The 12,467-nt window shown below is 54.6% G+C and overlaps 1 protein-coding gene across 2 annotated transcripts; it reads right to left on the reverse strand.

The window, feature by feature from the left end:
- Window positions 1-435: 435 nt before the first annotated feature.
- On the reverse strand, window positions 436-12,451 carry VWA7 (von Willebrand factor A domain containing 7). Of its 2 annotated transcripts, none has more exons than XM_012503042.2 (16): window positions 11,602-12,451; window positions 11,020-11,298; window positions 10,382-10,478; window positions 9,560-9,670; window positions 8,130-8,325; window positions 7,842-8,011; window positions 4,990-5,102; window positions 4,644-4,760; window positions 3,990-4,175; window positions 2,613-2,745; window positions 2,353-2,505; window positions 2,149-2,241; window positions 1,488-1,789; window positions 1,270-1,409; window positions 906-1,080; window positions 436-793 (listed from the first exon to the last, which is right to left on the reverse strand). In XM_012503042.2, the coding sequence occupies exons 1-16, from the start codon at window positions 11,833-11,835 to the stop codon at window positions 620-622; spliced, it is 2,673 nt and encodes an 890-aa protein (XP_012358496.2). In that variant the 5' UTR covers window positions 11,836-12,451; the 3' UTR covers window positions 436-619. The 2 variants fall into 2 exon arrangements, 1 of the variants encoding a protein (XP_012358496.2); XR_004027951.1 differs by having other exon boundaries at window positions 697-793; window positions 1,270-1,404.
- Between the last annotated feature and the right edge of the window lie 16 nt (window positions 12,452-12,467).

The raw sequence follows: 12,467 nt of genomic DNA on the forward strand, positions 1-12,467 counted from the left end.
TTTCTGAGATAGGGTCTCACTGTCGCTCAGGCTGTAGTGCAGTGGTGCGACCACAGCTCACTGCAGCCTCAACCTCCTGGGCTCAAGTGATCCTCCTGCCTCAGCCTCCCAGAGTGCTGGGATTACAGGCATGAGCCCCTGCACCCAGCCCCAGTCTCGAAGTTTTTAAGAAAGGAAAAGGATGTGCTGGAGAAAGAAAACCTTCATTGGCCAGGCACAGTGGCTCACGCCTGTAATCCCAGCACTTTGGGAGGCAGGTGGATCACCTGAGATCAGGAGTTCGAGACCAGCCTGGCCAACATAGTGAAACCCTGTCTCTACTAAAAATATAAAAAATTAGCTGGGCGTGGTGACAGGCACCTGTGATCCCAGCTACTTGGGAGGCTGACGCAGGAGAATCGCTTGAACCTGGGAGGCAGAAGTTGCAGTGAGCCGAGATCGCACCACTGCACTCCAGCCTAGGCAACGAGCAAAACTCCTGTCTCAAAAAAGAGAACCTTCATCCCAGCTAGGAGAGGTAAGGTCCTAAGACCTATGTGACAAATGTGTCCCAGGTCTTCTTACCAATGGGGCAGGTTGAAAATAGTGCTGGAGACCCATCCCTCTAGAGCCTGTTGTGTCACCAGGAGGCCAGGCCTAGCAGAAGCACCACCCCTCCAACTGTGCCCCACCAGGGGCTGCCCGCCAGCCCTGCCCCAGCCCTGCCTTGAGTCACCAATGTGAACGGGGAAAAGGCGGGGGTGGCCGTGGTGAGGATCGTGTCAGATGAGCCGGTAGGGGTGGCATGCTGGTCCTGCAGGGAAGAGGAAGAGAATGACAGGGTGTGCTAGAGCTGTACTCAAATTAAACCTACACCACCCTCCCCCGCCTTGCCTACCCTGTGATGGAAAGTAGCCGTTCCTCACCTGCGGGGCTGGGGCCAATACCAGGAGCCGGAGGAAAGCATGAGTCGGGGGTACTGGGTTGGCTTCTCGTCCCGCTGCAGTCACAGTCACCATCACCACGGAATCCGGGGCCGCTGAATCTGGGACCTCCAGCCACAGGCGGCCCCAGGCTGACTCATTCAGTTCCAGGTGAGCCCTGGAGAGAGGATATAGGCGTCGCTAAAGCCCCAGGCTGCCCAGAGCCTAGAGTCAGGGGAAGCCTGCAGGGGCATGAGAGGGGAGAGGAGGATTCTGAGGGCCAATCGGAAGGGGCCAGGGGCAGGGCTTGGGATAAGCATAGGCAGGGCAAAATGCCAGAGGGAGCTGGAGGGTTCAGGGGCCTCACCTGGAGAGGTTGGAGGTGAGGGAGAAGCTGGGGTTGACGGAAGTCCTAAGGTCAAGATCCTGAGGGCCCGAGAAGCTGGCGATGCGGAGACTGAGCGGGACTTTGCTGCCCGGGGCCAGGAAACCAGAGGGGCCACTAAGCTGCAGAGAAGGGTTCGTCAGGGAAGGGGCCGCTCCAACTCTCTCCAGCCCCAGCCGCACTTTCCCCTAGCTTCTCACCTCCAGAAGGACAGGGACTACAGTGCTAGGCTGAGGGGCAGCCCTGTGCAGGCGCCGCCCCGCTGCGTCCTGGCCAATCAGCTCCAGGGAGAAGGGTCTAGGGGTGGACAGCAGCGTGGGCGGCAGCAAGGCTGCGAGGAGACCTCGCTCCAGAGGTCCCACGGGCTCCAAGGGCACCTGGCCTAGTTCCGCACCCTCTGGGACCCCTCGAAGGATGACGTGGGAGAAATGCGGCTGAGGATCCCCAGGATTGGCTCTGGAACCCAATCCTGTCACTTCTACAAGCAGCTGAGTCTGGAGACCTGGGACAGGGGCGAGGAGGGGAGAACATTGTGAGATTCCGAGACACAGGGAGAAAAGAATTAATGGCCTTCAAAATAGGGGTTCCCTCTGGGGAGTACGGATGGGAAAATAGGTTACCTTCGAGGGGTATTGATGGGGAGCATCAGGAGGGAGTTCTGGGGTGCTGGAAATGTTCTATATCCTGAACTGGTTGTATTATATGAAATCCATCAAACTGTACACTTTAGTGCACATTATGTAAATTATAACTCAATATAAAAGTTATGCATATGCATAGATGTATGTATACATATATACATTATATATATATATTAAAAACTGGGGGTTAGGTGGGTGGGGGCTCAGGGAATAGATGTACCTGCAACTGGCTGAGTTAGGGGGTAGAGGCCAGGGTGGGGTCCATCCTCCACGGGGATCCCAAAGTGGAAGAGGAAGTCCAGGGAGGTCTGGGCTGGGAAAGGGCAAAGGCAGTCAGAGCCCTTCCTGAAAGGAATGTGACTGATCGTGTTCTCTGAGGCCTGCAGTCTCTCCTTCCCCTTCCCGGGAACATCTCCCTCCTTACCTTGCACTCTCACCCCGGGGGTGTCCTCAGCTGTGACCTGGATCTCCCAGGTTCCTGTCTGTGGAGGGTCATCCATGGTCACCATCCAGAACTGCCCAAAGCGGCGAGTGTGACCTAGAGGACCCACACCTTCCTCCTGGCCCTGGGAGACCCCTGGGGTCAGGGAAGAGATTGTCACATGAAGCACTTGCTCTCCTTGAGTACATCCCCTCGATTGTCTATTCCCCAGTCCCCATTCTTCCCTCTGCCTTCAGAGGTACCTGCAGGGTTCTTGATCCAGAAGCTGCTTATGTCTCCGTGGATCCGGACTGTGATCTTCCAGAGCAACCCATCCACACTGAACACAAGTGGCTGCCCAGGCACCACAACAGGAGGGTCCAGGGGAAGAGTCACCTTGAGGGATTGGCAGGACCCGAAAATGGGGGAGAAGATGAGGTATGGGATGAGGAACAAAGAAGAAAGGGGAGATAGAAAGAAACCACGTCATTGGGCCGGGCATGGTTGGTCACGCCTGTAATCCCAGCACTTTGGGAGGCTGAGGTGGGTGGATGACAAGGTCAAGAGTTTGAGACCAGCCTGGCCAACATAGTGAAACTACATCTCTACTAAAAAAAAAAAAATACAAAAAATCAGCCAGGCGTGGTGGTGGGCTCCTGTAATCCCAGCTACTTGGGAGGCTGGAGCAGGAGAATCGCTTGAACCCAGTAGGCAGAGGTTGCAGTGAGCCAAGATCGCGCCATTGCACTCCAGCCTGGGCGACAGTGCAAGACTCTATCTCAAAAAAGAAAAAAAGAAAAAAGAAAGAAACCACGTCACACAGGGAGAAAGGGATACCAGTGAGAGAGGGGCACAGGGCCAGGGATGAAGTCATTATGGTCAGAGACAAAGTTGTAGGCAAGGGATTCAGGATGAGACAATCACATCTTGTGCCCCATTAAAAGATGATAGGCCAGGCATGGTGGCTCATGTCTATAATCCCAGCACCTGGGAGACCAAGGCAGGAGGATCACTTGAGGCCAGGGGTTCAAGAACAGCCTAGTCAATATAGCGAGACTGTCTCCACAAAATACAAGCCACCTCCCCAAAGAGATGGTAGGACTTCCGGTGGTAACCCTGAAGGCAGAATACTGGAAGCCAAGTGGGGAGGGGTTTACTGATATAAAAGGACAACGCAGGCCAGGCGCAGTGGCTCGAGCCTATAATCCCAGCACTGCAGGAGGCCAAGATGGGCGGATCACTTGAGGTCAGGAGTTCAAGACCAGCCTGGCCAAAAAAATGGTGAAACCCCGGCTCTACTAAAAAAATACAAAAATTAGCCGGGCCTGGTGGTGGGCGCCTGTAACTCTAGCTACTCCGGAGGCTGAGGCAGGAGAATCCCTTGAACCCAGGAGGTGGAGGTTGCAGTGAGCCGAGATCGTGCCACTGCACTCCAACCTGGGTGACTGTGAGACTCCATCTCAAAAAAAAAAAGAAGTGGCTAGCCATGAATCTCAGAGGGAGAGAAACTTCCTTTCCTGCCCCGTGACTGGAAGAACACCACAGCAGTGAGAGTGATTCCCCTTTCTCCTATAAGAAGAGAGGTGCGGCCTGACCACCCTTCAGTTCCTAAGTGAGGGCCCTGGCCCCCACTTACTCACCAGGGCAGCCATGCTCTCCCCAACAATGGCTGCCACGTCTCGAATGTGCTGGTCTTTGGTGAAGATCACCTCTCCTCCTGAGGCCAGGGCCACTGCTTTGTATGGCTCAAAACGCAGAGGGGACAAGATCTCACGCCGAGCTCGGCCCTGAACCCTTGATGTATCTTCAGTCACCAGGAATGTTACCTGTGGCCAGAAGAGAGCTCAGTGATTGGGGTGTCCAAGTGCCATCCACTATTATGAATGAGAATCCCTGTGCTCAAGCCTTCTCCAGAGCTGATGGTTCGTCATAAGGTCTCTGCCTGCCTTCTGGCTGCTGGGGTGGGGAATCCCAATGACAAAACCCCCTGCCTTCAGTTAGTAGTTGGCCACCCCCTTGTAAATGTCACAGTGGATTTTTGGCGACCAGATCCCCAGTTCTTCACATTGTTTATTGGGCAGATTCAAATAAAAATTCAGCATTATTAAGGGTAGGGCCTCCTACGTGTATCATTAAAGGTATCAGGAAATGTTCCGTTCATTGTCTGCTTCTCCCACCATATACCAAGGCTTGTTGGGCCACCATAGTGTGGCGCAACCCTAGTTACGAGATTGTCCCAGGGTCTCTCACATCCCTGGGAGGCTAACACTGGGTCTCTCACCAGCTCTGCTCACCCGGCAGCGCCGCTCCTGAGTCAGGGATTCCACCTGGTTGGTGAGAAAGGCATCCTTGGGGGAGGCATCCGTGAAGACAAAGATATCTGAGAGTGGAGGTGTGTGCAGCAGGGCCAGCTGGCAGGGAAGGCAACGCCCAGTGTTAACAATGGCAGCAGGAGGGGAATGGGTAGAGCCAAGGAGGATGAAGCAGAAGGGAATATGGCCCGGGAACCCTGGAGTGAAGCTAGTGGATCTAGGTTCTGAAGGTGGCAGGGAGCCCCAGGAAGGATCTAGCTCCCCCTGGTGGTGGGGCCAGGAAATGGGGGTGGGGGGGATAAAGAAGGGAAGAAGGGAGGGGCCAGACCTGCAGGGCTGACAGGCACATCTCAGGCTCGTCTCCACCCCCCAAGGCATGGATCTCATTAAGCTGTTGCCAGAAGCTGTCAGGGTCACTGGTTGTAAAGACAGGGCCGAACCCTGGGAAGGGGAAAGGAGGCTAAGATAAGTGAGGAAAGAGCTCCCTTCATTCTTACCCAGAGCCACCTCCCCAGTTGAGGGGCCCGGTGTGCTTCTAGAGTGGACAAGTATTGAAATAACAATACTCCATTATAAGACTCACACTTGGCCGGGCGTGGTGGCTCACACCTGTAATCCCAGCACTTTGGGAGGCCAAGGCGGGTGGATCACGAGGTCAAGAGATCAAAACCATCCTGGCCAACATGGTGAAACCCCGTCTCTACTAAAAAATACAAAAATTAGCTGGGCGTAGTGGTGCGTGCCTGTAGTCCCAGCTACTGGGGAGGCTGAGGCAGGAGAATCACTTGAACGCGGGAAGCGGAGGTTGCAGTGAGCCGAGATCGTGCCACTGCACTCCAGTCTGGCGACAGACTCCGACTCAAAAAAAAAAAAAAGTCATACTTGTCAGGACAGGGCAGGGCAGACCTAGGTGTCCCTGGTGGGAAGGTGGCCTCCACTCCCTTAAAAAAATGGTGGCATTTCCTGTAGGCCTTTATTGGGTACATATGCATATATTTAAAAAAAATATGGTCACGCCTATAATCCCAGCACTTTGAGAGGCTGAAGTGGGAGGATCACTTGAGCCCAGGAGCTCGAGATCAGCCTGGGTAACATAGTGAGATCCGATCTCTACCAAAAAATACAAAAATTAGCCGGATATGGTGGTGCTCGTCTGTAGTCCCAGCTACTCAGGAAGCTGAGGCAGGAGGATTGCTTGAATCGAGGCTGCAGTGAGCCATGATTGTACCATTGCACTCTAACCTGGGTGACAGTGAGACTCTCTCTCTCTCAAGAAAAAAAAAATGAAAAAAAAAAGACACTGGGTTTCCTCATAAGAAAAGAGACAGAATAGCACTTACCTCAGAGGCTTATTGGGAGGACTAAATGAGTTGATTTTGCAAATCTTAAGATAGTGCTTTGACACAGAAGTGCTAAGTTCTTAGTTATACCTTTATTTATATCTTCATCAAACATAATAAGTCTCTATTAAATGCCAGCCACTGTAGGATGTATGCAGACAAATAAGACTCAAATTTAGGCAACTCTCAGTCCAGTAGGCATTTTATTTGATCATCATTTCAACTCTGGGAGTTAGGCAGGATGAGGGATGTGTCAGGCCTCTAGCCCAAGCTAAGCCATCATATCCCCCGTGACTGGCACGTATACATCTAGACAGCCTGAAGCAACTGAAGATCCACAAAAGAAGTGAAAATAGCCTTAACTGATGACATTCCACCATTGTGATTTGTTCCTGCCTCACCCTAAGTGGTACGATAACTGATACTCATTTTACGGATGGTGAAATCGAGGGAAAGAAAGTTTACATGACCAGCCTAAAGACACACAGTCAGACTCAAGCCAGAGAGTCTAACTTCTAATCAATGGAAAAGGAATACAATGTAGCTAGCTATCTCAGATGCTTCCCAGAAGCCTGGCCCCGCCAACCCCATCTTCATCCCAATCTCTGTCTATAGGAAATGGAGAGAATTGAAAATGGCAGCCGGGCACGGTGGCTCACGCCTGTAATCCCAGCACTTTGGGAGGCCGAGGCAGGCGGATCATGAGGTCAGGAGATCGAGACCATCCTGGTTAACACGGTGAAACTCCATCTCTACTAAAAATATAAAAATTAGCTGGGCATGGCGGCGGGTGCCTGTAGTCCCAGCTACTCAGGAGGCTGAGACAGGAGAATGGCGTGAACCCGTGAGGCGGAGCTGGTAGTGAGCCGAGATCATGCCACTGCACTCCAGCCTGGGCAACAGAGCAAGACTCCGTCTCAAAAAAAAAAAAAAAAAAAAAAAGAAAATGGCTTATTAGCATGAAAGCCTAAGAAAGCAGAGGCCACATGCCAAAGCATGAATCATGCATTAAACTCATGGAAAGTGCTGCCATTTTAGAAACAGTGGGGGGCAAGTCTGCTAGTTATCTTTTTTTTTTTTTTTTTTAGAGACAGGGTCTCACTGCATCACCCAGGCCGCCCTAGAGTGCAGTAGTGCCATCACGGCTCACTGCAACCTCAATCTCCTGGGCTCAAGTGATCCTCCTGCCTCAGCTTCCCAAGTAGCTGGGACTATAGGCATGCGCCACCACACCCACACATAATTTTTATTATTTTTTTTGTAGAGACCTGAGTCTCTCTGTGTTGCCCAGGTTGGTCTTGAAATTCTGGGCTCAAACGATCCTCCCACCTCTGCCTCCCAAAGTGCTGGGATTACAGGTGTGAGCCACCCCACCCAGGTTTCTGCTAATTTTCTGTATGCACACAGCAGAGGCTCACTCAGGACTACAGGAAGTGCCACCACGAGCCCACTTCCTCACCACGGGCCTTTATCCCTTACCTTTTTTTCGTTTCTTTTTTTTGAGACAGAGTTTTTTGCTCTTGTTGCCCAGGCTGGAGTGCAAAGGCACGATCTCGGCTCACCACAACCTCTGCCTCCTGGGTTCAAGCGATTCTCCTGCCTCAGCCTCCCGAGTAGCTGGGATTACAGGTGCCCGCCACCACGCCTGGCTAATTTTGTATTTTTAGCAGAGACGGGGTTTCTCCATGTTAGTCAGGCTGGTCTCAAACTCCCGACCTCAGGTGATCCACCTGCCTCAGCCTCCCAAAGTGCTGGGATTACAGGTGTGAGCCACCATGCCCAGTCTATCCCTTACCTTGAATTTTCCTCCCCTCTACTGTCCTAGCCAGACCACACTTACCTGGGTCATGAAAAGGCACCAGGACATAGTGGACAGGCTCCATGGGGCTGTCTCTCCGCTGCTCCACAATGTGGCGAGCCTGGATTTTGGCAGCGTTGATCTCCTCACCCATGCTGCCCGTGGTGTCCAGGACAAAGCTCAGGCTGGAGGCTGGGGTGATGTCCAGCAGCCTGGGGAGCAAGCCAGAGACACAGTGAAGGGCCTGCATGTTTGTCCCCAGCGCCTGGTTTCTCCCTTCCTGCAGGAGTGCCTCCTCATGAAGGGGTCCATCCCCAGGAGGCCACTCACCTGGAGAAATCCCTGTCTCCCAGGCGGCTTCGCAGAAGGCCGAAGGCCTGGATGGAGGCTAGAAGGGCCAGTTTTGCAGCCTGGAGGTGCAGCATGTGGTGAGGGGAGAAGCCTGGGGATGTGCTGTCCTTATTGATGCCTCCCCTCGGTGGCTGGGAGCTGCTCCGGTCAAAATGGCCCCCGTGGCTACATTTCCCTGGGTTGGGGAAAGGGATCTGGAGAGTGGAGGTCAAAAACCCACTGCCTCCTAAGAAAATGAGGCCCTTTCAGGCCTGGCCTGACCCTCTCACCCCTCAGCAAGTGTTCAGCAAGAAGTGATGATGGGGGTGGGCGCGGTGGCTCATGCCTGGAATCCCAGCACTTTGGGAGGCCGAGGCGGGCAGATCATCCGACATCAGGAGCTGGAGACCAGCCTGGCCAACATGGTGAAACTCTGTCTCTACTAAAACTATAAAAATTAGCCAGGTGTGGTGGCTCATGCTTGTAATCCCAGCTACTTAGGAGGCTGAGGAAGGAAAATAGCTTGATCCCAAGAGGCGGAGGTTGCAGTGAACTGAGATCACACCACTGCACTCCAGCCTGGGTGGCAGAGTGAGACTCAGTCTCAAAAAATAAATAAATAAATAAATAAATGATGGCTGGGCACGGTGGCTCACACCAGTAATCCCAGCATTTTGGGAGGCTGAGGCAGGTGGATCACCTGAAGTCAGGAGTTTGAGACCAGCCTGGCCAACATGATGAAACCCCGTCTCTACTAAAAATACAAACAAAAAATTAGCCGGGCGTGGTGGCGGGCGCCTGTAGTCCCAGCTACTCGGAGAGGCTGAGGCAGGAGAATGGCATGAACCCGGGAGGCGGAGCTTGCAGTGAGCCGAGATTGCGCCACTGCACTCCAGCCTGGGCGACAGAGAGAGACTCCGTCTCAAAAAAAAAAAAAAAAAAAAACAAAATTAGCCGGGCGTGGTGGCGCATGCCTGTAATCCCAGCTACTCGGGAGGCTGAGGCAGGAGAATCACTTGAACCTGGAAGGCGGAGGTTGCAATGAGCCGAGATCGTGCCACTGCACTCCAGCCTGGGCAAAAAGAACAAAACTCCACCTCAAAAAAAAAAAAAAAAAAAAAAAAAAAAGGATGATGCTTTGTGGAGGGGAATTCTGGAGTATATCTTAGGGCGTGGTAGTCAATCACCACAGCACATGGTGGATCCCCTGATCCCTCCAGCCAGTCCCCCAAAGCTGCCTATGACAAGGGAGAAATCCTATCAGCGGAGGAAGAAGTTGCTCAAGAGACTTTCCTCCACCCACCCTGTTCGCAGCATCCTCTCCTCCTAGGAGGAGACGCCATAGCAAAAGCATACGGGCCTACAGGACAGAGATCCTGTAAGGGAGTGACTTTCTCCCCTTACTTCTGGGGAACTTTCTTGTCTGGTACCTGGAGGTTTTGGGGGATGAGTTCCAAAGTAGCCAGAGGTGAGGAGTGTGAAGCCCAGCCAATTCCCGGGGCAGCTCAACTCCCCGCAATCGGAGCAGGTAGGATCGGCCACTGGGAAGAGAGGGCAGGGCTAAAACCCAAGATTCGGCCACCCCCAGCCTTTATCCCCAGCCACCCAAACCTCTTCAGCTTTTCCTCCCAGCTGGAATGAGGCGAACGCCCAGAAGTTCCCTAGCAAGGCTTTCTGAACTATAACCTAGGATCATGGGCCCGCAGTGAGCCTATTTGAAACTGGGGCTGCGCTAGAAAACACAGCACAGGCTGGGTGCGGTGGCTCACGACTGTAATCCCAGCACTTTAGGAGGCTAAGGCGGGCAGACCAGCCTGCGCCACACAGTGGGACCTCATCTCTAAAAAATAAATACATAAATAAATAATAAGAAAAAAACAAACAAACACAGTACGTGTAGGGACCAATCCTATGGGGATTATGCCCTCTGTGAGTTGTGGACAGGAGGCAGCTTCCAGGTGAGAGGGTGAGGGGGCTGTGAGAGAAGGCCCCGTGTGAGTCAGTGCGGGGAGGAAGCCACACTTAAGACGGGACTGAGGTCTGGAGACCTGGTCCTAGCTATTTTTCCCTGTGTGACCTGACCTTGGGGAAGCTGCTTAACCGAGCCAGGCGTTGCTTGGACTGGGGGACCTCAGTCCTTGTGGAGATTAAGTAACATCATACCCTCTGGGACTTCAGAATGTGACACAGTGGCTGGGTGGACTGAGGTGGCCCTGTGGACTCTTGCCTCACCACCAGGGTCACAGCCATACCTTGTGCCAGGTTCTGGAGCTCCTGCCTTGGCCAGAGGAGGTGAGGGTGTGGCTGCTGCTCACCCAGCTCCACCCAGTTGCTATGACTGTAGAAATCCTGGTCCAGAGGACAGGAGAAGGGGAATGAGGCACTAGTCTGGCCTTTCTCACCATCTCCAGCACTAATATGCCACTTCTTTGAGTTCCCCCCACCCCGTGGAAGTCCCCTCCCACCCCCACTGCTCCCACCAGACACCCCAAGTCCCCTCCACTGCCCTCTCTTCATTGCTCAGAGCAGAGCTTTGCCCAGGTGGAAACTGTCCCAGCATCTCTTCCCAGCTCAGAGTCTAACCCAAGGCCTCTCTCGGCCTGCAGAGTCCTGCAGCGTGTGCTGCTCCCTCAGCTCTCTGACCTCGCAGACTTCCTCTCTCACTCTCACTTCTCTCCAGCCACAGCGCCCTCCTTGCTGTTCCTACAGGAAGTACTGCCAGCTTGGAGGTGGGGAACTGGGACACAGCCTCGGGGCACCGCGTGCCAGTGCCCACCACTTCCAGAGTGGAGGAGGCATGATCAAGAAGGCACCATAGGACGCGCTCCATCCCGGACAGGCGCACTGGAAGTGTAGACCCCTCTGACCATCAACCCAACCCTGTCCTCACCTGCAGGGCATGAAGTGCAGCCCCGAGGCGCTGGCGAGCCAGGGTGTGGTCAAGGGCTCTGGCTGCCACCACGGTCTCCCGCAGAGCCGCTACCAGTTGCGTGCGTCCCTGACCCAGTCGCTCAGCATCAAAGTGCAGGTCGGGGTCATTCCTGGAAGTCGGCAGGAAGTCCTGGGCTGCATTGGCACGAGACACCTCACCTAAAGCTGCTCGGAACCGCCGAGAAGAACCAGGTCCAAAGTAGGCGGCAAAGAGGTCATCAGCAAGGAGTGTTCGACCCTGGGGAGAATAGCGGGGGTTGGGGCTCCAGGGAGGCCCCTTGGATTGACGGTTGCCCACCTTATCTCAGCAACTGACACTCAAGGCTGGGTATGAGGGTCCTGAGCCCCACAAAGGAGGGACAGTCCCAGACTTTTCTAAGGAGGGGAACTCCTAATTTCAGGACCAAGACTACTGGGTATTGTTGCTGCAGGGGTGGGGCCATGGGTCTCTCTTCTCTTGGCAACCAGAGCCCTCAAGGAGTAGAGGCCCCATGGAATTGGAGACTCTGGCAGGGGTGTGACAGGACCCTGGGATGCTCACCAGGAAGTCTTCAAGACGAAGAGGGGGGCGGCCTGGGGGTGGCCGCTCCAGGAAGAGCTGCAGGGTGACGTTGAGCGCTGCCTCCTCAGTCAGGTCTTGGTGGGTGATGGAGCCAGGGGCAGCCAGCAGGCTCCAGATGTTGGGGAAGAAGGCAGATGTGGAGGGCAGCAGCAGCTGCAGCAGAAGCAACGCTGAGGGGCCCAGGTGGGATTGGGGCACCTCCGTGGGGAGCATGGCTGAGACATGGACCTGGGAGACAGAAGGCTCTCAAGGGAGGAGGAAGCAGCCGCGATTCCAGGGCAGGCTGGCTCTGCGCGTCTCCATGGGCACCTGCTTTACCTCAAAAGTCGCGTCTGCTCCAGCCTGGCTTCCCCACCCTCTCCCTGTCACCCAGACAACCTGAGGGCCTCATCGGACCATTAGGGACATACACACCTGCCAGGAGAGGGGTCCAAGATTCCTCCCCCAGGCCCCCCTCCCCAGTCCCTGGCTGAGTCCCCAGCCCTGCCACAGAAACACTCCCCATGCACAGGAAGCCTGACTCCTCTCAGGCCCTCCCCTACCTGGTTGCTGGGTCTCCTGGGCAGGGCTGGCCCGGGCTCGACGTCACAGGGCACTTAGGTCAGAGTTATAATTAACCGAGGCTCAGCAGAGGGGGAGGGAAGCCCCGACAGGGTGGGGGAGGACAGGCAACCCCTGGCCCCTTTGCTCATGCCTGCCCAAGGCCACAGGCAGCAGCCCACGCCAGGGCGGGCCTCCCTTGGCTGCAGTGTGGAGGTGAATGAGAGCTGGGGAGGAGGAAGGGAGTGAGCAGCGTGACTCAGGCCTGGCACAGTGCCAGGGACAGATAGACGCACTCCTCTGCC

Source organism: Nomascus leucogenys, chromosome 22a, assembly GCF_006542625.1.
Source record: "Nomascus leucogenys isolate Asia chromosome 22a, Asia_NLE_v1, whole genome shotgun sequence".
Taxonomy (NCBI): Eukaryota; Metazoa; Chordata; class Mammalia; order Primates; family Hylobatidae; genus Nomascus; species Nomascus leucogenys.

Bases quoted from the DNA above. Each gene is read 5' to 3' on its own strand.
- VWA7 (XM_012503042.2), bottom strand. From the start codon at position 11,835: ATGCTCCCCACGGAGGTGCCCCAATCCCACCTGGGCCCCTCAGCGTTG. The intron at 10,479-11,019 runs GTGAGGACAGGG...CCTCTGGACCAG, and splicing joins CTGCACTTCATGCCCTGCAG to GATTTCTACAGTCATAGCAA. The intron at 2,746-3,989 runs GTGAGTAAGTGG...CAATCCCTCAAG, and splicing joins GGGAGAGCATGGCTGCCCTG to GTGACTCTTCCCCTGGACCC.